The sequence below is a fragment of the Dipodomys spectabilis genome, unplaced genomic scaffold, assembly GCF_019054845.1.
Source record: "Dipodomys spectabilis isolate Male_0828 unplaced genomic scaffold, ASM1905484v1 ptg000257l, whole genome shotgun sequence".
In the NCBI taxonomy this organism is placed as follows: Eukaryota; Metazoa; Chordata; class Mammalia; order Rodentia; family Heteromyidae; genus Dipodomys; species Dipodomys spectabilis.
The window spans coordinates 1,682,854-1,707,313 of record NW_024870934.1 but is presented as its reverse complement, the minus strand read 5'-3'; the positions used below and the strand labels follow the sequence as shown (position 1 = coordinate 1,707,313).

The 24,460-nt window shown below is 53.4% G+C and overlaps 1 protein-coding gene across 2 annotated transcripts; it reads left to right on the top strand.

Annotated features, from left to right (window-relative positions):
* Positions 1-5,009: 5,009 nt before the first annotated feature.
* Tcfl5 (transcription factor like 5) lies at positions 5,010-24,050 on the top strand. 2 transcript variants are annotated; one of them, XM_042699534.1, is made up of 6 exons: positions 5,010-5,709; positions 7,640-7,823; positions 8,283-8,445; positions 9,895-10,138; positions 13,102-13,243; positions 23,287-24,050. In XM_042699534.1, the coding sequence occupies exons 1-6, from the start codon at positions 5,093-5,095 to the stop codon at positions 23,407-23,409; spliced, it is 1,473 nt and encodes a 490-aa protein (XP_042555468.1). In that variant the 5' UTR covers positions 5,010-5,092; the 3' UTR covers positions 23,410-24,050. The 2 variants fall into 2 exon arrangements, with proteins under 2 accessions (XP_042555468.1, XP_042555467.1); XM_042699533.1 differs by having other exon boundaries at positions 9,892-10,138.
* The last annotated feature ends 410 nt before the right edge of the window (positions 24,051-24,460 follow it).

Below are 24,460 nucleotides of genomic sequence, written 5' to 3'. Positions count from 1 at the left end.
TCTCAATCTTCACTCAGCCTGACCCCTGCTGCAGGGGTGCAGCCAGGGCTGCCGCAGTACCTCGGCAGGCAGGGCCTCCCGGAGCCTGTCTTGGGGTACTGAGGGCCTCTCCCTGTGTTTGTGATGGGCAGTTATAACCAGCTGGAGATGGCTGGTGACTGGCCCAGAGAGCCCCTGCCTGCGGGGCGGAGGCCACCGCCGGAGGTTTAATTGCTGATGGCGACCTGTGGTTGCAAGAGGCGTGAGCCAGCATTCTTTGATGGAGTGTCCCCCAAAGCCTGGCCCTTTGCCACCCACTGGTTCACCTTTAAGGGGGTGTCTGGGTGGTTAAGCTGCTGGTTGGGCTGAGTTGGTAGACCAGGGTGCTGTCTCCTGGTGACACTGCCCGCTGAGACCACCTGGCCAGCCAAGAGCAGAGACCCTGTGGGGGTCTTGTGAGCCAGAGCTTGCAGAGCAGAGTGTTGTGGCACCTGTGGCATCTCTGACCACCATCCCCTCGGCTGGTCCTCAGGTCCTCTGAGGCGTCTGGGGGCTACGCAGCCCACTGGCATCCCGTGGCCACCCAGGCCACCTTTGTGCTGGCCCTGCCACCTTGGAAATGCTTGTTCTGCCCTAAGCAGCACAAGGACACCCACCCCAGGAAGACACTTGAGCTCCACAATGGTAAAGGCCAGGTGCTGCTGCCAAGATGTGCTCCACACAGCGCCACCCACAGGATGGGCAGACCCCGCAGATGTCTGGGCCTGGGGTTGCACCGGAGGGGATATGTCGTCGTCCATCCCAAGCCTATGGGAACCCTTTGTGGGGCCGTGTGGGCATGACTCCAGCCCTGTCCGGTCTGTGGAGGCCCTCACCCTGGCAAGGGTGTCTGTCAGTGAGAGGAACAGCAGTGGGCACAGCTTTGGCCGAGCTCTGGGAAGAGGTGACCAGCACGGCTGAGGCAAAAGACAGGTGTCTGCCAGGAAAAGCTCACTGTGCGCTCAGGGGGCACGGCAAGCGCCAGGAAGCAGCAGAAGACGCTGAGTCTACCCCGCTCCACACCTGCCGGGAGAGAGTGCACCCTTGGAGGCGACGCGGGTGGTACTGGTGGGGGCCCAGAAGTGTTGGATCTGTTTCCCTTCCTCTTTTTCCCTCGGATTCTCTTACAAAATTGAGGTTTTATAGGATCTTGGGTTTGGGTTTTTCTTTTCACTGTCACATTTGAGTCATTCCCAGACTTCACTTGGCACCCTGGGCCAGGCTGTGCCCATGGCAGGGCCTCCAGTTACTGGAATTGCAGGAAAGCTTCCCCGCACTCCAGCATTGCAGAAAAGCCGCCGTGGCCCCTCTGCTGCATCTGGAACTCCTAGCCGGTGCGGCGCGGTCGCCTGTGGTCTCACGAGCACTCTGTCCCCAGGGAGCGCAGGGGATCCAAGCCACAGCCGTGCACACGGGGCTCCTGTGTCACGCGGATGGGCCTGCGGTGGACGCCAGATGCCTTGTGCTGGTCGGCACCAGATTGATGGGACCCGGCTTGGGGGGCACCCACTGCCTTGTCTTGCTGAGTCAAGCCATCCCTCCCTGGCCCAGCCACCGTCTGGTCCCTGGTCTGCCGTGAGCTGCTGTGTGGCTGGGGGCATGGGGGAAGGGTGATGAGGCCCCTCCACAGACAGGAAGCTTTGGGAGAGGAAGGTGACGTGGCCACACAGCTGCCCACACAGGACACTGCCAGGCGGACACCACACATCCACATGGGACACTGCCTGGCCGAGGGGCTAGCTGGAGCGTGCCCAGCAGCTGGCCACACACATGTACATGCAAGCAAGTGTACACGCACACCCACCCAGAAAGCTGAGCAGGTCAGGGAGGGGCAGGGCTTGCCCGCTTGGCTACTGTTGCTGGTGTGCTGTCAGGTGAGCCGGGTGCAGGGGCCACAGCCGGGCGGGTACCCGCTCTGCCACCCGTGGCAGCGGCTCTGCAGCCACTGCTCTTCCTTGGCCCTCCACTCCTCGCGCAGAAGGCTCAGCCAGACACTCGGAGCAGCACGCAGGACTGTGAAGTGCCAAAATCTTCTGAGGGGGGCCGTGACCCAGCCCGGCTAGTGTGACATGGATAACCACACCAGAGACCTCTGCGTGCCCTGGTGCTGCTCAGCCTGTGATCCTAAACTACTCAGGATCACGCAATCTGAGGATCATGGTTCAAGGCCAATTAACCAGAGAAAAGCCTGAAGTAGAGCTGTGGCTTACATAGTACAGCCCAATTTTGAGTAAAAAGGCTAAGCAAGAGCATAGCGCCTTGAATTTAAGCTCCAGCGCTGATGCTCTCACACACATACACATGCCAAACAAGTTTTTAAGTTTTTACTTTGGAATTACTATTAAAGGATATGTAAAAAGAACACAGAGAAGTCAGTCTCCCTCTTACCCAGTTTCCCTCAACGATTAGACTTTTTAATATAGCAATAGTATCCCCTCAGAACTGGAAACTGACAGCTGGATGCATGTGTGCAGATCTAGGTTATTTTTCATAACTCTGTGTGTGCATTCAGACAGCCCCCACCCCTATGGGGACACAGCTTCCTGTCACCGCGGGCTGCCCTGCTGGCGGTTGGTTTTACCAGACATTTTTATAAGTGGTAAATATCTCATTAACTGGCTAACAAGGCCTACAAGCCAAGAGGTCCACGTTCAAGCTGTCATGTTAGCTGTCTTGTCACTGGCTGACTCAGTGTGGACAGCACTGGTGATCCTGCTTTGGGCTTTGCGTGCATCAGGCTCAAGTTCAGGGCCGGCCCACTTGCGGGATTTCCCATCTTATCAGTGCCTCTTCACCACTGTTCTTGCCATGTGTTGCCTTTTGCTTCTCCTAACCTTGGGATGATACCTGTCATCATGATGGCTCCAACGTAGTTCTCCTTTATAGAGGTTTTGGAATTTTTATAATTCAGCATAAAACAGAAACCAACAGAAAATTAAATCTTTCCTAGTGTGTTCACTATATTTCTGTATTATAGCAAATTTATATTGTGCTTTTTGTAAGTACCCCTACTTTTTTTTTTTTAACAAGGTGTACTTGCTCCAGCCAACTGTAATTAAATTTCTTGAGAACAACTTGACTTACTTGTGGCCTGAGGGAACCCCTGAGAGCAGGCCCCTCTGCTCCTGGGCTTCCTTGAAAACAGCTTTGCTTGCAGCTGGCCAGCATCGGATGTTCTAGATCTGTCGTGACTTGAGTGAGTCATGTTATAACCTGTGCCAGTGTCACGTTTAGGGTCTTCTCACTCAGGGTCTACAGCATGCTATAAACTTAATGATTATATAGTTAGTGGCTTTATAATTTTGATTTTTAAATTTTGACCATTGCAATCATCTGAAACCTTTCGTATTGTGTAAAATAAGTGCGCTAATATTTTTTCAAAATGAGTACTCAGCGGTCTTGATATCCTCTGTCAAAAGCCATCTTTACCCACTGAGGATGTTATTGTTAGATGGAAAAAGAAAAACATATAAGACTCTGGTATAATATTACTATTTATTGAAAAAAGAGACTGCAGAAAAGTAAGAGTGCACTCCAAAGATAAATGGTACCCAAAGGAAAACTATGCCTAAATTCAAGGCCTTTAAATGCCCTCCCTTCTAAATGGAAAAAAGACTTCCATGCATGAGCTCCCAATGTGAGACAGGGAGTGATTGTTTTGAGCTTGCAAAAATGAGTCTTCAGAGTGAGTGACCCTCAAGGGGCTGGTCCCCCTTTTGTGCCAGTGCAGGCTGTGGTCCTGAGTCAAAGGAGTGACCTGGCCTTGGATCAGCCATGGGGTGTGTGGCTGGGTACCAGACAGGGGTCTGCTAGTCAAAAGCTACTCAGGAAACTGAGATCTGAGGATCGAGGTTTGATGCCAGCCCAGGGAAGAAAGTCCGTGAGACATTTATCTCCAGTAAATACCAAAAAGGCCGGGCGCCGGTGGCTCACACCTGTCATCCTAGCTACTCAGGAGGCTGAGATCTGAGGATCGCGGTTCAAAGCCAGCCCGGGCAGGAAAGTGTGAGACTCTTATCTCCAATAAACCACTAGAAAACCGGAAGTGGCGCTGTGGCTCAAGTGGTAAAGTGCCAGACTTGCGCAAAAAAGCTTATGGGACAGCGTTCAGGCCCTGAGTTCAAGTCCAGGACCAGTATAAAAAGAAAAAAGGAACTGCGGGGTGGGGCCGGGTATGACACACGGCAGGGCCAAGAGGGTGTGATCTGATACCGGGCCTTGGTCCGGCCTCCGACAGGCCGGGCTATGCGGGGCCGATCAGGAAAGGGATGGATCCCGGAGGGGGAGGGAGGCAGGCGGGACAGGACCGAGTAGGGACAGGACCGAGTCGGGAGGGACGTGCGGAGGCAGGACACGGGGGCGGGGCCAGGCTCAGGGCGGGGCCAGACTACATAGGCGGAGCCAGGACAGGGGGCGGAGCCACACCCCTTGACGGAGCCCAGGCAGGGGGCGGCCCCAGACCACATGGGCGGAGGCAGGACGTGGGGGCGGAGCCAGACCACATGAGAGGGAGCCATGCCGCATGGGCGGAGCCAGCCCTGGGGCGGGGCCAGAACACAAGGGTGGAGCCAGGCACTGGGGCGGGGCCAGACGACCCGGGGCCAAATACAGAGGTGGGGGTGGGGGAAAGGGTGGCCAGACACCGAGGAGGGGCCAGACGCGGGGGCGGGGCCGGGCACGGGGCGGGGCCACCGTGGTACCTCGTGCGCCGCGCGAATGGTGGGCGGTGCGCGCGCAGCGGCCGGCCGTCGAGACCAGGCAGGGGAGAGGTGCGCGCGCAGCGGCCGGCCGTCGGGAGGCGGGACCGCGGCGGGGTGGCAGCGGGCGGGCGGTTGGCCGGGGGCGGGGGCGGAGCGGCAGGTAACGGAGGGGCGGGGCCGCACGGGAGGTGGGGTTACCGTTGCCGGGCGGGGCGGGGCGGCGCAGGCGCACCGCGGCCGCGGCCTCAGCTGTTCCGCCCCCTCCCCCCCAACGGCGCGTCCGCGGTGGCCGGCGCTGGGTCCTGCTCGGGCCGCGTCCCCGCCTCGCCGCCCGTCCGCGCCCGCGCCCCGCCGTTGGGCCGCGCCGCGCCGGCATGTCGGGCCCCGGGCCGCGGGAGCCGCCGCCTGAGGCGGGCGCGGCGGGCGGCGAGGCGGGCCCCGAGGGCGCGGGCGGCGGGGACGCGGCGCTGGGCGAGCCGGGGCTGAGCTTCACGACCACGGACCTGAGCCTGGTGGAGATGACGGAGGTGGAGTACACGCAGCTGCAGCACATCCTCTACTCGCACATGGAGGCGGCGGACGGCGAGCTCGAGGCGCGCCTCGGCTCCGCGCTGCTGGCCGGGCCCGGCGCGGGCGCGGGCGCGGCGGGCGCGCTGGCCCCGGCGCCGCCGGTCTACCCGGTGCTGTGCCCGCCGCTGGCGGCCGACGCGCCCTGCCTGGGCCACGTCGACTTCCAGGAGCTGCGCATGATGCTGCTGGGCGAGGCGGGCGCGGCCGAGAAGACCCCGGGCGGGACGGACGCGGCGCGGGCGCGGGCCGACGGCGCGGCCAAGGAGGGCGCGGGCGCCGCGGGGCCTGAGGGCGCGCCCGAGGCCCGGGCCAAGCCCGCCGTGCGCGTCCGCCTGGAGGACCGCTTCAACAGCATCCCGGCCGAGCCCCCGCCGGCGCCGCGCGGCCCCGAGCCCCCCGAGCCCGGCGTGGCGCTCAACAAGTGCGTGCAAGGGGCCTGGGGCGGCGGGGCGGGAGCCTGGGGCGGCGGGGGGGGGGGGGCGCAGCCGGGGCCCGCCGGGCCTCCCGAGAGGTCAGCGGGGCCTCCTGCGGGGCGTGGGTGCAAGGGAGGACCGGGGGTCAGCGGGCCTCCCGAGAGGTCAGCGGGGCCTCCTGCGGGGCGTGGGTGCAAGGGAGGACCAGGGGTCAGCAGGGCCTCCCGAGAGGTGCAAGGGAGGCCCGGGGGTCAGCGGGGCCTCCCGAGAGGTCAGCGGGGCCTCCTGCGGGGCGTGGGTGCAAGGGAGGACCGGGGGTCAGCGGGGTCTCCCGAGAGGTGCAAGGGAGGCCCGGGGGTCAGCGGGGCCTCCCGAGAGGTCAGCGGGGCCTCCCGAGAGGTCAGCGGGGCCTCCTGCGGGGCGTGGGTGCAAGGGAGGACCGGGGGTCAGCGGGGCCTCCCGAGAGGTCAGCTGGGCCTCCTGCGGGGCGTGGGTGCAAGGGAGGACCGGGGGTCAGCAGGGCCTCCTGCGGGGTCTGGGTGCAAGGCTTCGAGAGGTCAGCAGGGCGTGGGTGCAAGGGAGGGCCGGGGGTCAGCGGGGCCTCCCGAGAGGTGCAAGGGAGGGCCGGGGGTCAGCGGGGCCTCCCGAGAGGTCAGCAGGGTCTCCTGCGGGGCGTGGGTGCAAGGGAGGACCGGGGGTCAGCAGGGCCTCCCGAGAGGTCAGCGGGGCCTCCTGCGGGGTCTGGGTGTAAGGCTTTGAGAGGTCAGCAGGGCCTCCTGTGGGGTCGAGGCAGAAGGGAGGGCTGGGGTCAGCCAGGATCAGATGGGCCTCCCGAGAGGTCAGCAGGGCCTCCTACAGGGTCTGGGCAGAAGGGAGGGCTGGGGTCAGTCAGGGGCCGCTGGGCCTCCTGAGAGGTCAGCAAGGCCTCCTGTGGGGTCTGAGCCGAAGGGAGGGTCAGGGGCCAGCCAGGCCTCCTGAGAGATTAGCAGGGCCTCCTGCAGTGTCTGGGAGGGCCAGAGGCAGCTGGGCCTGGTGGGGGGGGGGGAGGGTGGTGTCTGAGTGGGACGGAGGGCTGGGGGTCAGCCAGGCCTCCTGAGAGGTCACAGGGCCTCCTGTGGGGCGTGGGTGCAAGGGAGGACTGGGGTCAGTCAGGCCTCCTGCAGGGTCAGCCAGGGTCCCAGGGTTGGCAAGGCTTCTGCAGGATCTGGATACAGGAGAGGCTTTGCCTCAGCACTGGCAGGCAGGATAAGAGATGAGGGAGTCGGCTGGGTCTCTGGCTAGGTCCCATGGGCTCAAGGAGGCACTGGTCAGACCCTGGGTAGCACAGGGAGCTGACCAGGACCGGTGGCTTGGACAGCACACTGCACACAGTGGCCCACAGCCCCAAGAGGAATGTGCACCGAGCCTTGTCTGACGGGGCAGGGCTCCGCTGTGCTGGAGGACGCTTTCATTCTTTGCCGCGAGGGTGGGAAAAGCTGCTTTTGTCGTCTCCCTGTTGCCCCCCAGCTGACCCAAGGCAGTGCAAGCATAGGAAGGACCCTATCTTTAGAGGTTGGAGCTGTCAGACAGAGCCGCAGCCAGCACAGCCTCCTCCCACATAGTGGCCTCCAGTGTGGCTTTGGGGGACACCGACACCTTGGGTTTTCCATTCATGCCTGGGCCATGGGTGTCCAAGGCTTATCCATCCTCTCCAGAGTTTGGAGGATGACAAAAGAGATGGGTGTTGGGGTATGCTCAGGGTAGGAAGGAGCCCCTCCCCCCCCACACCCCTGGAGGAGAGGGCACTCCCCGTCCCTATGCGGCCACACCCAGGGCAGCTGTGGACAAAATGAGCTCTGGCCCAGGCTGACGAGGCCTGCTAGTGGGGCAGCAGCTGGGCGCTGGTTTGGGGTCTGCCACGTATTTCTGAGGTTTCTGGGTTTTCTTTTGTCTTGGCAGTTTGGTGACTCTTATTCGGCATCCATCAGAATTAATGAATGTTCCGCTTCATCAGCAACAAAACAAATGTACAACGTTAGTGAAAAACAAAACTGCTGCTGCCACTACTGCTTTGCAGTTCACCTATCCACTGTTCACAAGCGCGTGCTCCACCGGCGGGAACTCCAGCCTTGCCCAGACACAGGTGAAGCTTGCTCCTCGGTATTGTGTTGCTAGATTGTAACTTACTGTAGTTAGATCCCAAGGACTTTTTTCTTTCATGAATAGGCAACTTCTTAAAAAGTGGGAACGTTTATGTTGTGCAGGGCTATTTAGAAATAGTGAAGGGAAAGTTTTTCAAGTTGGTTGATCGATAGGTTCAATGATTCATGTGCTAAGTGCATTTTATTTGTGCAGTGAAGAGCAGATGGAGGAGCTAGGCATGGTAGTTGGTACCTGTAGTCCCAGCAGTCTGTAACCCCAGCACTCTGGAGACTGAGGCAGGAGGACCATGAGCTCACGGGCAGCCTGGAAGACATAGTCAGTTCCAAGCCAGCCCCCGTTCCAAGCCAGGCTACACAGTGGAACCCTGCTTCTTAAAGACAAAACAGAACAAATTAAGTCACATATTGATAAAAACTCCTGTTGCTTCATTTTTTTCCAGAGTTCTAGTAATTCATGTTCTATACTGGAAGCTGCCAAGCATCAGGATATTGGACTGCCTAGAGCATTTTCGTTCTGTTACCAGCAAGAGATTGAGTCCTCTAAACAGACTTTAGGTAGCAGGAACAAAGCTTTGCCCGAGCAGGTTTGGATTAAAGTGGGAGGTAAGCGATGGAAGCGGCAGGGCCTCCTCTGACTGACTGGCTGACCCTTTGGGAGCATATGGGGCTGGAGGTGGTTTAGACATAGAAGAATGTCTCAGGGCCCTGATGCTTTTTAACAACAAAATGACAGACTCAGTGTTCAGCGATCATAGTTACTGGAAGTGCTTTAGTGCTATTAGTTTGTTGGTTTTTTTTCCCTACTCTCTGAGTGAAGTGGCAGTCTGGACTCTTATGGAAGCTAGGGTATGTGGCAAAGGGGTAAGACCCTGCAGGTGGAGGGCAGGGAGCAGGAGCAGAGGCCATACAGTAATTAGAAGTGTGGGAATCAGAGAAGCTGCTGTGGAGAACTTTGCTGATGGTGAAAGTTCTCACTGTTTTCCCTGGCAAAAAAAATTTGTTGTTGTTTTCTTTTTGTGCCATTCTGGGGCTTAAACTCGGGTCTAGGCATTGTCCATGAGCGCTTTTCACAGAAAGGCTGGTGCTCTACCACTTGAGCCACAGCTCCACTTCTGGCTTTTTGGGGTGATTAATTGGAGATAGGAATCTCATAGACTTTCCTGCCTGGGCTGGTTTTGAACTGCAATCCTCAGCTCTCAGCCTCCTGAGTAACTAAGATGACAGGCAGAAGCCACCAGTGCCCCGTGAAAAGATGGTTTTTAAGCGACACTGTAAGACTGTTAAGCCAAGGTTTTGGGAGCTGATAAACTGCATGGGGTATAGTTTATCCCTGCCCCCAGCCCTTTCCTCTCTCTTCTCCTCCCCCTGACATTTTAGGTGAAGTGTTTGGCACCATTTGTGAGGAGTGCAGATGAGCTTCAGTGTGTGGCCCCCAGCTAAGGAATAAAACACCAGAACTTTCTGAAGCTGATGTTAGGGAGTGCTGGCTTTTGTGGCGCCTGGGTGCAGATGTACATCCTATGCCCAGCAGCGCGGCGCGCTGTGCCGCAGCACGCAGCGGGGCGGGAGTGCTGTGTGCTCTTTGTAGCTCCCACTGTGAGGCAAGCAGGTGTTGCGTATCAGGCACTTAAAATTTGCCTTCTTGTGAGCACCACAGTTAAAATATCCATTGCACATTAGAATAATTGGATCTAAAGAAACCTTTTTGGAGAAAATAGTTTGAGCGTTTTTCATTCTGAATTGCAGAAAAAGAAACCGCCTTGGTTCTGTGTCGTGGGTAATAATGCATGTTGACTAGCGAGAAGGACTTTGACAAGGCAGCCGTGCTGGCTCAGCGCTGCATGTGAATTTGGGCCCAGTCCCGGCTGGGTTTGCAGTGCCCGCACTGGCATCGCAGCTCCTCACTTTGGTCGCTTTCCGGCACACCCAGCACCGTCTGTATCTTGGATTGAAAATGCCAAAAAAAAAAAATCAACACCAGCAAGTTAATATTAACTTATTAAATAAGAATAAAAAATTAAATGACCTCTTTTTCCTTCTTTTGCAAAGAAGAAGCGCTATGTAAACAAGCCATAAATAAGAGGAATCGGAGTAGGATCCGTCAGCTGGACACAAGTATAGAACGGAGAGCCCTGGGAGAGATCCAGAATGTGGGTGAAGGCTCCACGGCGGCACAGGGTGCCTGGCAGTGCTCAGAATCCTCCCAGTCTACCCTGGGGGAGCCGACGCAGAGCGGCCCCCAGGGAGGAAGGTCTCAGCGTCGGGAGAGGCATAACCGAATGGAAAGAGATAGAAGGTAATGCATGTGATGGGTTTGTGCAGTTATCTTAGATGCACAGATTTGTACAGTGGGCCACATGGTTGAGACATGGGAGGAAAGAATAACCTCCACTTTGCTCTGCTCATTGGGCCAGGAGTCCACAAGACCACCCAAGTTCAGCAGTCACTGGTGGACTCTAAGCTATGACTTAGTTCTGCGACTAATCAGCAGAGGTCCAGCGGGGGAGTCCAGGGCAGACACACACACACACACACACACACACACACACACACACACACACACACACACTTACTGCCAGGATTCCTCTTCCGGTAGCACACAGGCCACCCTGGCCACACGGCGGGGAGGGACTGCATGCAGGAGTGCTCATCACCTTCAGATTAGGTCACAGTCCATCCTGTCAGTACCTGACTGCCTCGTGGCCAGATGAAAGAGGGTGCTCTGTCCTTGGCAGAGTAGCTCTTTGGGCCACTTGTAACTCTCCCCCACACTGAGGCTGGCCAGCCTGATGCAGGCTCTCAGCTGAGGAGCCTCAGGCTGGCAGGTTAGTCCTGCACAGTGGGCAAGGTCCCCGCCCAGTTCTTTAAGAATGCTGGAGAAGAGGAGATTAGAACCTACAGGTCTTACCTGGGAATTTTATTTGTCCTTTTCTGTATAAAAGCAAAGGTGCCTAATTTTTTGTTGTTGTTGTTACAGTTGGGTTTTTACATAGTTTTCCTGGTAATTCACTTAGTCATTTACTGAGTATTATGTGTCGGTTTGTTTTCAGCTCAGGGAATAAGTAGCACTGAGTGAAACAAATACCTTTGAAATTCCAATATTGAATATTGAGCCGGACAATTTGTTCTTTTTAAAAGGCTATGTTAAAGCGAACTAGATCTTTCTCTCCCTCCCTCCCTCCGTCTGTCCTTCCCTCCCTCCCTTTTCTTTCTTCTTCTCTTCTCTCCCTTCCCTCCTTCCCTCCCTCCCTCCTTCCTTCTTTCCTTCCCTCCCTTTCCTCCCTTTCCTCCCTCTCTTCCTTCCCTCCTTCCTTCCCTCCCTCCCTCCTTCCTTCTTTCCTTCCCTCCGTTCCTCCCTTTCCTCCCTTTCCTCCCTCTCTTCCTTCCCTCCTTCCTTCCCTCCCTCCCTCCTTCCTTCTTTCCTTCCCTCCGTTCCTCCCTTCCCTCTCTTCCTTCCCTCCTTCCTTCCCTCCCTCCCTCCTTCCTTCTTTCCTTCCCTCCGTTCCTCCCTTTCCTCCCTTTCCTCCCTCTCTCCCTTCCCTCCTTCCTTCCTTCCCTCCCTCCTTCCTTCCTTCTTGTGGAACTTGGACTCAGGGCCTCATGCTCTTGCTTGGCTTTTTCACTCGAGACTGGCGCTCTACCGCTTGGGCCACACCTCTACTTCCATTATTTTTGCTGGTTAATTGGAGATAAGAGTCTCACAGACTTTGCTTTGAACCTCTAACTCAGATCTCAGCCTTCTGAGTAGCTAGGATTACAGGTGTGAGCCACCAGTGCCCAGCTCTTGCCTTTCTTTTTTTTTTTTTCTTTTTGTCGGTTGTGGGGCTTGAACTCTGGGCCTGGGCGCTGTCCCTCAGCTCTTCAGCTCAAGGCGAGCGCTCTACCACTTGAGCTACAGCGCCACTTCCGGTTTTCTGGTGGTTCATTGGAGATAGGAGTCTCACGGTCTCTCCTGCCTGGGCTGGCTTTGAACCGCGATCCTCAGATCTCAGCCTCCTGAGTAGCTAGGATTACAGGTGTGAGCCACCAGCGCCCGGCTCTTGCCTTTCTTACAATACTTGTTCATACCTTCTGAGGGACTTCTCTGAACTCACTGGATAGCAGAGGTCATTCTGCCAATTGATGTATTAAATACCTGCTCTGTGAGTCATCTCATACCACATGTCGATGTTTGGAAGTGTAAATTTTTACCCTAACATCTTTGCATCTTATGTCAAGCTTTTCTCATCTATAAAATAGCAATATTATCTACTGCATAGACTTAATTTGCGAAGCTCAGAACTAAATGAGCTAATAGGTAGAGTTTGGGCAGGGTGTCTAGAAGCTAGGGTGCATCTTGTTGCCACCATGCCAACGTTGGATTTTCTTCTTCTTTTTTTTTTTTTTTGGTCAGTCATAGGGCTTGAACTCTAGGCCTGGGCGCTGTCCCTGACCTCTTCAGCTCAAGGCGAGCGCTCTACCACTTGAGCCACAGCACTACTTCTGGTTTTCTGGTGGCTAATTGGAGATGAGTCGCCCAGATTTTCCTGCCCTGGGCTGGCTTTGAACTGCGATCCCCAGATCTCAGCCTCCTGAGTAGCTAGGATTACAGGTGTGAGCCACTGGCACCCTGCCTGATTCCATTTTTTTATGTGTAAATGTACAGATGCATCACAAGAGCCACATTGTAGACGTTTTTGTATTGCTTTGCCAAATGCAAGACTTAGGTTGTAATGTCACTTCTCTTTAGAGCTCTGTTTTGTTTTCAGTGCTAATGGTAAAAGCCAGGGTGCTTGGACTGAGTTAGGAAGCCAGGTCTCAGGATTAGGCAGAGCTGTGGTTGGTGGTGGTTGGAGGTCGGTTTGGTCCTCACTGAGTCAGGATTCCTGAAGCGTCCCCAGCAGGCTGTTCCCAAGCTTGTCTGATTGTGTGTGGGCTACCCTGGAAGAATGGGGCTATGGGCACTCAGTGGTCAACTGCTTTTCCAGGTGGGCAAGGCCCTGGGTTTCATCCCCTGCATCATAAAGAGGTTGCAGGTGGGGAGGGACTTCCCAGAAAAAGTACACGCAGAATTTTGACCTGAGTTTCATTACTGGTCTCCAGACCAGTGGGAGCGCAGTAGTGAAGTGCTCGTGGGTCAGAGCTTCCCGGGAGGGTGTTTCCCAAGCGAGCACGCGGTCAGCTCCAGGAGCTCTGTTTCCTTTGAGTAAAATAGTGAACCTCCTGTTGCTCTTTTCTTCACCAGCTGCCCTGTGTGATTACTCTGGGTTTTGACTGCAGGCGCAGAATCCGAATTTGCTGTGACGAGCTGAATCTTTTAGTTCCGTTCTGCAACGCAGAGACAGATAAGGCAACAACCCTTCAGTGGACCACGGCCTTCCTGAAGTATATTCAGGAAAGACACGGGGATTCTCTTAAAAAGGTCAGTATGTAAGTAGGCCAGGCAGGCGCTGGTTCATCAGTGTTCTTTATGCGCTTCTTTGCTAAGTGTCACTCAGGCTGCCCTGGGTTTCCAGGAATCTTAACACCAAATGCTAGGGAAGGTGTGACGGACACTCGCCCATTAATGCTGTCACTTGTTCAAGTCAAAGTCACAGCCCATACTTGCTTATGAAAGTGCACTATGTAAGTGGCAGTCGAATCTGAATTGTCAGGTAACAAACTGGACAACTTACTGTGTACAGTGTAGTGTACTGGGGCCTGCAGAATGCGGAGGACATGAGTTTTGCCCTCCGGAAAACTGAAAATGAAGAAAGCAAATAGAGGAAAAAGGTAGACAGGTGCCCAGTAGGTAGTCTGGGTTCTCAGGTGTGTTCAGAAGGCAAACAAGCCACATTTCTGTGGGCGGGGCTGTGAAGCCGCCCAGTTCTGCTCCAGCCAGGCCTGGGCTGCGTGGGGGTTGACTTGGCCCTGGCAGTGGAGGGTTGTGCGCTGTGATTGGGGCTTCAGTGCCCAGCTGGCTCCGAGTCAGGGCATGCAGCTTTGTCCCTCCGGGCGTGATGGTGCCTTCGCGGATAGAGCAGGCCCGTTGGGTCCTGATTTTGTGTTGTGCCCGAGCTGCTGGCAGTGTGGAGGCCAGCACTCCGCCTGCAGGATGGGCTCAGATGGCACAGCTCCCTGGGGACTCAGAGGGGCCCCAGCTGGCCACTCTCCAGGGCCTGTCCACAGGCCGGTCTCATCCTGTGGCCTGCTCTCTTACCTCCATTCTCCAGTGAATCACAGGTCAAAGCCGTATTATGTTGAGTTTATTCTATTGTAGTTACTTATAACGTTGTCCTTGAATATCATTTGTTAATGGTAGACTGTTGGTTTGTTTTAATAAAATAAAGCTTTACTATTTGTTAAAAGGCTTAAGTTTGGATTTGTGTATCTATTTGTAGTAAACTATTGATATGCTTCAATTAAATACAATGAGAGTTGTAGGTTTTGAAGTGTTTGTCAACTATACTCCAAGATGATTAAATAGACTTAAAACTCTGGACATAATACTCTAGACTATTTCTTGGATGGTTCTGAAATTTTATTATATTGATCTTGTAGATGGTTTCTGGGTCGGCTTATCAGACCCATCAGGAAGTAAAGCTGGCTAGAAATCTGGGGCGTGGCATGTTGTTGGCCTGAACACACTTGTCCTTCTTGTGCGTGGTGAATCGTATAGTCATTGCGTGCATGCTTTTGTTCTCTTTTGGAGGAGATAGCACAGGGGTTTGAACTCGCAAGGCAAGGGCGCTACACTTGAGCCACGCCACCAGCCCTTCTTGGGCTGCATTTTCAGACAGGCCTTGTGTTTGGCCCAGAACTGGCTTTGGACTGCAGTCCTCCTCCCCGTGTCTCCCACACAGCTGGCGTTACGGTTGTTTGCTACCACAACTGGCTTCAGTTAGTGTTCTGCTGAGCATATGCAGTGCTGTGTGTGCCTGTGTGCCCAGCACTTGACCTCTACCGTTCCTGCACGCTCCCTTCATGCACACACTTCAGCGATGACCACAGACATGAGCCTTCATCTCAAAGTATTTCTGCAGGTGCTCCACCCACGTGACCCTGCGCCACCCCCACCCACAGAGCCGGCGCCAGCGCCCCCTGGCGCCACCCCATCGCGTGCATCCACAGCGCTCCTAAAACGACCTCCACAGCGGGACTGACTTCTCCCTGACACGTGGCCATAGGTTGTGTTCTGCATCTGACTCTGGCGCTCGGTCCCAGTGGCGGCACAGCAGTTGTCTGTAGAATTCCTGCTTCAAGATCTGGATTTTTGTGATAATTTGTGTGTGTGCGTGTGCGCGTGTGCGCTGGTACTGGGGCTTGAACTCGGGACCTCATGCTGGCTCTTGACTTTTTTACTCAAGTCTGTTGCATGGGTCACAATTCCATTTCTGGCATTTTACCAGTAAATTGGAATTAAGAGTTCAAAAGATTTGTCTGTCTGTGTTGGCTTCAGAGATCTTCAGATCTCAGTCTCCAGAGGAGCTAGGATGACAGATGTGAGCCACCGGGACCCAGCTTCAGTGAAGCTCGAGGAGCTGAGGCCGCCTCTGCCCCGCCCCTCCACAGTCTCTTCTTCCTCGTCCGCCTCTGTCCCTGCACCACGCAGGAAGCACGAGTCACTGGCCTGGCGTGGGCGAGGGTGGGGAGACCCTCTTTGCAGGGTGGAGCACCATCTTGCCCCTGCAGACCCTCCTGCCCTCACCCCAAGCCCAGGAGGGTCTGCCCCTGCCGCGCTGGCAGCTGCCGCTGCCCTTGCCGCCGGCGGCACTGCGGTGTCACTCTGGTCCGTGAGCATGCGAGCCCTTGGTGCCTTGAGTGTCATCTGCATGGAAAGCCTGCGTGTTAGGGTGATGGAATCTGCTCGTTTAATTGCGTTCTTCACGGTCTTGCACAAGTAAAGCCCCGACTGCAGTAGGGACTCAGGCCAGGTAAGTGGTGTCACTAGCGTGCGAGGCTCCGTGCCGGTGGAGCGCTGAGCACTGCGTGGCAGCCGCCTGTGTGGGGCAGCCGCTGAAGGTGCCACTGCGACTGCTGCCTTCCACAGACCCAGAGGCCGGCGCGGAGCCCCGCGGCGAGCCCGGAAGGGCGCCCCACCGCGGCTCTGTGCTGGAGGGAAGGTGGCCAAAGTGACCAGCAGTGGTGTTTCAGCCCAGCTGCTGCTGCGTGTGTCTGCGGCCGTTGGCACGTGCGGAGCAGGGCTCGGGGGTGGCCCTCTTGGTTTCATTACACAGTCTGGGAATGCCGCTGACGGGATACGACTGACACAGATACAACAGTGTAGATGCCAGGAGGTGGCCCCGGGGCTCATGTGGAGATGGCTGTGGTGCTTGTGTCCCATGGAGTTTTACTCGTGTGGGCACGTGCATGAAGCGTGCCCCCAGCTCCCGCAGCGTGTGCCGCAGTGCTGGGTCCTCCCCAGAGACGCGCGTGGGAAGAGGCCCCTGCGTCCTCCGTCCCCCCAGGTCTGGGCTGCCTGGCCCTCATCGTCCTGAGCTGCTGCCCGGCACCTCCTTGTCGAGGTCCTGGCCTTCTGGTCGAGGGAGGGCCGGCTTTGGGTATTCTGGAGGCCAGCCCCGCCCCTACCCACAGCCCTGCCCTGCCACCAGCCCGGCAGGAGTAGTCTTTCATCATCCCCTTTTACTTTGAATGCATAAGATCTTACATTTGCCAGGTACCAGTGGCTCACAGCTGTCATCCCAGATATGCGGAGGCCGAGATCTGAGGATCATGGTTCAAAGCCAGCCTTGGCAGGAATGTCTGTGAGACTCTTAGTTTCATTTAACTGAAGTGGTGAAGCTGTGGCTCAAGTGGTAGAGTGCTAGCCTTTAGCAAAAAAGCTCAGGGACAGCACCAAAGCCCTCAAGCCCCAGGACCAACACACACACACTCATATTTGTTACTTCCCTTGTATAAGGGTTTTTTGTGAGGGGGAGGGAGCGTGGGAGTTGCCTGTTAGTTTTTCATCTTGCTTCCTAGTGAATGCACTTAAAGCAAATTTCTGTCTTGCTACTGTCTCAAAAATATCCTGCAGGATGAAATATAATGCTTTCACTTACTCTGAGCAAGTTTTGTCTTACTTCTTCAGCAGGGGGATTCTCTGTGTATGTTTCTGTGTCTTGTTCAATGCTGGGAATCAGCCCAGGGCCTTGCACATGCTAGGCAAATGCGCCACTGCTAAACTGCGCCTCCAGTCCCAAGTTTTTATCATTCTAGAAAAAGCTACTTACCTGTTCCTTATTGTTTTGTTACACTGTGGTCAATGAAGATGCTCTGTGTAATAAAGTTTAAACAATTTCTGGAGTCTTGGCACTCTGACCTTTCATGTGGTCAACTAAGGAAGTTCATGAATATTTGGAAATAATGTGCCTCCTTCGTGTAGAGAGTCTGCATTGATTAGGCTGAGATTGTTGAGATTCGAACCACCCCTTCCCTTTCCTCCGTCAGGCCTGTGTGGATCTGTGCTCTGGTTAGATCTTGGTGTTCTGAGTGTTTGTTTTACATACTTGGCACCTTCGTTAGCTACGTACTGTTGCCCACCTGTCTGATACCCTCTGAATGCTTTCTTTAGTCAGTTTGAAGTTTCTTTCCTTGTTTCTCCTAACTTCGCCTTTAACCCTGGAAATATTACACAGTTTTCTTCCTCACGACTTCCTGACATGTTTTCTGAATATAAGTAGAGCCATCTTTGTTTCTCTTCTAAGAAGTATAGCCTTGGGCTGGGAAGGTGGCTCAGTGGTTGAGTGCTTGCCTAGCATGCATGAAGCCCTGGGTTCAGTTCCTCAGTACCACATATACAGAACAGGCCAGAAGTGGTAGAGTGCTAGTTTTGAGCACAGAGAGGCTCAGGGACAGAACCCAGACCCTGAGTTCAAGCCCAAAGACTGGCAAAAAAGAAAAGAAAAAGAAAAAAAATATAGCCTTATTATTGAAATGATTGTCATAGTTATAAACCTAATAAAACAATTACTTTGGTCAAATGCCATCTTGAAATGTTTTGATTACTTGTAAGAATTCTGCAGTCTGTGATCTGAATTCTTGGGAGGCAGAGATCTGAAATCAGGAATTGCCATTTGAGGCCAGAGGAACAAAGAAGCTCACAAGACTCGAACTCGCTTGATGGCTGGGCACAGTGGCGTTCTCCCCCCCCCCCCGCCCCTTCCCTCCCCCCCCCCCGCCCCTTCCCTCCCCCCCCCCCCCCCCCGCCCCAGGCCAGTTGGAGTGTAAAGCGAGGCCCTGCCTTAAAATTATGCAGTGCCTAAAAGGGCTGGCGGCATGGCTTGAGCGGCGGTACACCAGCCTAGCGAAGCAAAAATACCTCCTTAAACAACAGCAACAACAAGCACCTGTTTCTCATGTTTTGTTGAAAATAGGTGCTAAGTGAAAGCGCGATGGTAGTACCTTAGAGGTTACACAGGCGTTCCCCACCCCGTTCTCTGGGCTGAGCTGGGCAACCCCGGCCTGCCCCTCACCGAGACAGGTGCCCGGACTGGCCTGGTCATGTGTGAAGATAGGTAAGGAAACAAGGTGCTTGCGTATGTCTGAGACATTTTCTCCTTTTTGACTTTTGTTATCCTAAAAGATAAATTCTACCTTGTCAAATATAGGCGATTTTTTTCCGTATCACAGTGTGGTACATTGGAAGCCTGATTTCAAGACATACTACATAGTGACAGTCACCAAAGCAGCATTGGTCAGGCACAGAGACAGACTCAGGCCAACAGCACCGATCAGAGGCTTCAGAGCCAAGGGATCCTGGACAAAGGTTCCAAGACCTTATAGTGGAGGAAGGGTGGCCTCCGCCACATGCTGCTGGGAAAAGAGAGCCCCACATGGGGCTCAGGACATTGAGCTCTCACTGGACAGACATCAGCTCCAAGTGACGAACAGCACAAATGTCAGGCTGCAGACCCCAGCTCCACAGAAACGGAAAGACCTGAGAACAAGAAATACTTCCAAAGGACTCCCAAAACACAGGGGAAAGGCAAAGAAATGGAAACTGGGATTATATTGAGCTAAACGGCTATACACCGAAGTAGAGGGATTCTACAGAATGGGAAAAGATACCCATCTGAGAGGATTAATTTCCAGATATTATGAGGAGCTAAAAAAAAAAAAAAGTGAGTCAGTTTAAGAGTGAGCAAATTATCTAAATAGACCCTTCTGGAAAAAGGAAATACAATTTCATGAGCTGCTAGGGAAATGCAAACCAGAACTACAATGAAATACCATCTCTGCCCAGTTAGAATGGCTGTTTTTAAAAGAAGGCTGGATGTGGGGGAAAACGAGCCTCATCATAGCAGGTGAAAACAGAACAGTACCGAACTAAAGACGGATCTACCACTGCTTCAGGGTACGAGCGAAAGCAGTGAAACCAGCCTCCAGAGAGGCAGCATGCTCACGGCCCTCATGGCCCTGTTCACAATGGCCGAAAGTGGGAGTCTGCCTAGGTGCCCAGGGGAACAGAAGGAATGCAGGACAGATCTCGTCATCTGCAGCAAAATGCATGGAACAATCAAATACGCCATGTTCTCGCATAGGTGGAAGTGAAAAACCACGTTGACCTGAAGTAGAAGTTGTGAAGGGGAGGGTCTGTGCACACGTGCAGACCGGAGTCGGCCAGCATGGTGCAGCCATTGCTGAAGCATTAACACCAAACTATAACCATATGTTATATAAAATAATCTTTATTTTTATTTATTTATTTTGTTGTTGTTGTTGTTGTGGGGCTTAAATTCTGGGCCTGGGCGCTGTCCCTGAGCTCTTCAGTTCAAGGCAAGCACTCTACCACTTGAGCCACAGCACCATTTCTGGTTGGCTAATTGAAGGTAAGAATCTCAAGGGGACTTTCCTGCTGGGGCTGGCTTTGAGCAGTGATCCTCAGATCTCAGCCTCCTGAGTAGCTAGGATTACGGGTGTGAGCCACCAGTGCCCAGCTGTATAAAAAAACTTTAAATGCTTTGTTTTATATTGCATCCTAAACCAGCATTCCTTTGCTACTGGGGCCTGAAATCAGGGCCTTCCGGCCATGCCCTGTCACTGAGCCATGCCCCAGTTTGAGTTTGTTTTTCAGATAGGGCCTTGTGCTTTTTCCTGGGCAGGACTCAGACTTGAGTCCTCCTACCTCTACTTCTGGGATCATGGGCATGTACCATCATGCTCAGACTGCATCAATACACAGAGGCTATAGGATGCAGATAGAGCTCTGGGTGTCGGTAGCAGTTGGAAGTGGCAGATGGCTTTGGTTGAACATAATTTTGATATGGATAGGTAGACTATTACAGTCAGTGCAGATGATACAGAATTTAAATCAACAGTCCAAGTACGTATCTTTCTCTTTCCCTTCCTGAATTGAATCAAAGCTTTTACTCAGTGACAAATAACAAAACAAAATTGAAAAATGGCCAAAAGATGAAACTGGGGGGCGTGGCTCAGGTGGTGGAGCACCTGCTGTGAACAAGCGAGCAAGAGCTTAAGTCCCTGACCTGAACGTCCCAGGACCAGCACAAATAAATAAATACTACCTGGAAAGAAAGGCAGTGGGGGCGGGGGAGAGCAAGAATAGCCATTTCTCCAGAGACGTCTGTGAATGTCAGTAAGAACCTGAAAGGAGACTCGGACGCAGCGTTAGTCATGAAGCAGCGAGCATCCTCCGGGGATGACTTTTTTTTTTTTTTCAAATTTTTTATTGTGATTAAGTGGTTACATAATTTCCCAAATTCACATTATTGTGGGATAGTGATGCTCAGTTAAAGACACTAACACATTCTAACTTTCCTGGAGCAAATTGTCTATCCGGGGATGACTCTTGAAGAGAAGTCTGAAAATAGCCCATGTTGGAAGCGCGGTCTGAGCCCGGTGCCGTGTTGGCAGCTCCGTGGAGGAGTGTGGCAGCATTTTACAATGTTAAACGGAATTGCTATAGACCCAGCGGCTCCATTTCTGGGTGTAAACCCAAAAGAAACAGGGAGCCACTCTGAATACGCACAGAAGCATTGGTCACACTGGTTGAAAGGTGGTGTCAACAGGTAGACACACTGCCTGCCAGAACTCGCCCGAAGTCACGGCTGCTAGGAACTTCAGGGAACAAAACGTTAAACACTGCCATGGATATGTGAACCTCAATGTGGACAAACGATTCCATTTCTTCAATAAATCAATGCCACAGGAGCCGTGCGCTGGTGGCTCACACCTGTCATCCTAGCTACTCAGGAGGCTGAGATCTGAGGATCACGGTTTGAAATCAGCCCAGGCAGGAAACTCTGTGAGACTTATCTCCAATAAACTATTCAAAAAAGCTGGAAGTGGCACTGTGGCTCAAGTAGTGGAGTGCTAGCCTTGAACAAAAAGCAGCTCAGGGACAGTGCCCAGGCCCAGAGTTCAAGTCCCACAACCAGCAAAAAAGGGAAAAAAAGACACAGGAAAAAGCAAAAGGGAAGCCAGTGGCTGGTGGCTCACGCCTGTAATCCTAGCTGCTCAGAAAGCTGGGATCTGAGGATCTCAGTGCTATTCAAAGCCAGGCGAGGCAGGAACACTGGTGAGACTCTTATCACCAGTTAACACCCTCCCCCACCGGAAGTGGGTCTGTGGCTCAAGTGGTAGAGCGCTTGCTTTGAGCTGAAGAGCGCAGGGACAGTGCCCAGGCCCAGAGTTCAAGCCCCATGACCGACAAAAAAAAAAAGAAAAGAAAGGAGACCTATGATAGATTGAAAGATATTTAAGTGCCTAAGGCAACGTTTGGATGCCAGCTCACATAAGCCGTTTGTACATGGGGGTCGGGGAGCTGCTACAGGAGTAGCCAAGCCCCACCGTAACTGCGCTGCAGTGCGGTCTTCAAACAGCCGAGACATCAGGAGCTGCTTTAAGATAACCCAGAGGAGAAAGGGGAGGCCGAGTGCAGAGACATAGAGTTCATTCTCTCTGTTATTTTTTAACATCTTTAGACATTTCTGTTAGCTTTTTTGTTTTGTTTTTGTTTTTTTAGGGTCCGGTCATGGGGCCTGAACTCTGGGCCTGGGCGCTGTCCCTCAGCTCTTCAGCTCAAGGCTAGCGCTCTACCACTTGAGCCACAGAGCCACTTCTGGCTTTTTTCTGTTTATGTGGTGCTGAGGAATCGAACCCAGGGCCTCATGCATGCAAGGCAAGCGCTCTACCACTGAGCCTCCTTCCCAGCCCCTTCTGTTAGCTGTTTTAAAAATATGCCATTCTATACAAGCCAATCTAGGTTTATATGATTTTATTCTAGTAAAACACATAAAATTTGCCATTTAGAAGCCAGGCGCTTGTGGCTCACACCTATCATCCTAGCTACTCAGGAGGCTGAGACTGAGGATCACGGTTCAAAGCCAGCCCGGGCAGGAAAGTCTGTGAGACTCTTATCTCTAATAAACCACTAGAAAACCGGAAGTGGCGCTGTGGCTCAAGCAGTAGAGTGCTTTGCCTTGAGCTGAAGAGCTGAGGGACAGCGCCCAGGCCCAGAGTTCAAGCCCCACGACCAGCAGCAGCAGCAGCAACAACAACAGTTGCCATTTAACCATTTGTAAATGTGCTTGGCGTTGAGTTCTCTGGCAGCAGTGTGCAACCATCACCACTAGCTTCTTCCAAACCTTTTTCACAACTCTGCTGCTGAGTCTGACTCGTCTTTGCACACCCTGTTCTCAAGGCCACCAGGTGGTAGCAAGCCGGAACTTTGGTCCTCCTTGTGGCTCTCACCTCCATGCTCTGTCCTGCATCTCATGCTTCAGGTGGTCATCAGAGCTGACCTGGCCCCAGAACTAAGGCCTTCTAAAAAGTAGAGGGATGGAAGTGGCGCTGTGGCTCAAGTGGTAGAGCACTCGCCTTGAGCTAAAGAGCTCAGGGACAGCGCCCAGGCCCAGAGTTCAGGCCCCATGGCCAGAAAAAAAAAAAAGGAGAGGGGTAGAGTAACAAGAACAGGAGCCCACAGCTGCCTGAACAAAAGACCCCCCCAGGCCCCCCCAGTGTTGGTGGGGGGCAGCCTCCAATCCAGACACATACGAGCGGCAGAAGTAGCATATTTGTTATGTAACTTTTGCCACAATAGTCATCTGCCTTCTATGACAACATGCTCAGACACTGACAATGTACCGGAAAAGCTGCACGCGCGCGCACACACACACACACACACACACACACACACACACACACACACGCACGCACAATGCAACTGCTACTGGGCACATTCCTATTGTTTTCATCGTATACACCTCCTTGCATGACTTCAGTTGTGACACCTTTAGAAGCATCTACGGAGATCTTCCTACCTGTGCACCACCATGCCTGACTTATTGGTTGATGTGGGGTTTCATTAACATTTTACCAGGGTTGGCTTCGAACCACAGTCCTCCTGACCTCTGAGATCACAGGTATGAGCCGCCATGCCCACCTCAACCTTTGGTGCTTCTGAAGAAATCAGCATTCCACATCTCTGAATTCAGTACATTAATGATCACTTCTTGACTTTAGGAATTTGAGAGCGTGTTTTGCGGTAAAACTGGCAGAAGGCTAAAGCTGACCAGACCGGACTCCTTGGTGACCTGCCCGGCCCAGGGGAGTCTGCAGAGCAGCCCCGCGATGGAGCTCAAGTGACTGGACTGAACCGGGACGCGGGGTGAACGGCACTCCTGCGGGACCGCGCCCATGTTCTTCGTTCCTGGAGCCCCTCTCTGACGGCCCACCTCGAAAAGGGACATGCTCGGGCGATGGGACTCCAGCAGGGACGTTGAGAGCACATTTTGTGAAAGTATGTATCTAAAGCAAAATACGTACCCATGAATGTCCTAATGACCATTTGAGGATAAAGACATCTTGATAATTTGTAAGTAATTTTTCAATTATCTGTCTGATTTCCATCATGTGTTCTTAACATGATAGCTTAAGAAATTAACATCCTTTGCCATTTTTTTTTAGTCTTAACAAGACTAGAGAAAACATTTCTTTTTACTTATTTTATTTATATTTTAAATATGCCCCTTTAGCGATTGGAAATGTAAATTGTTAACTAGTAGTTTGGAGATTTTATTTCATGTGTTGTATCCCTTCCCGCGGTAACGCTCCCCGTCTCATGGTACTAAAAAGTACAGCACTCTTCTGAAACATTTTGCAAAAAATTTTCCAGATACTTCTTTAAAGGTACTTTTGTCCATAAATATTTTCTCAATAGATGCTTACATGCTCATATTTTCATATTGTGATTCATTACTTTATGTGAAATAAACTGTGTTTGGAACTGAGTTTCCCAGTGAGTGGCTTTATTTATTACAACAGGTACTTCAGCACACCGTGCAGGAGCTGCCGTCAATAACTACTGTCTGGTAGGGACGCTCTGTGTGTGCACGCAAAGCAGGTGAAGCAGACTAGACTGCTGTGTCGGAGGGGCACAGTGCACTCCATTTTTTGTGTTACACTATAGTCAGTTACTAATCTGGAACTTGAATGTATCATTTTATTGGGATGTGTCACAGACTTTACGCAGATGCTATGTAAACAAGTCACTGAGTGTGTTTATGGAATTGTACAAGATTCTCTAGCTGCACCCTCGTCCCTCGCGGATGCTGGGCTCCCAGTGTCCTTCTCTGGGCCTGTGTCTGAGGCACAGGGTCCTGGATGAGTGGATGGACGGCATAGGCGTTGCAGGCTG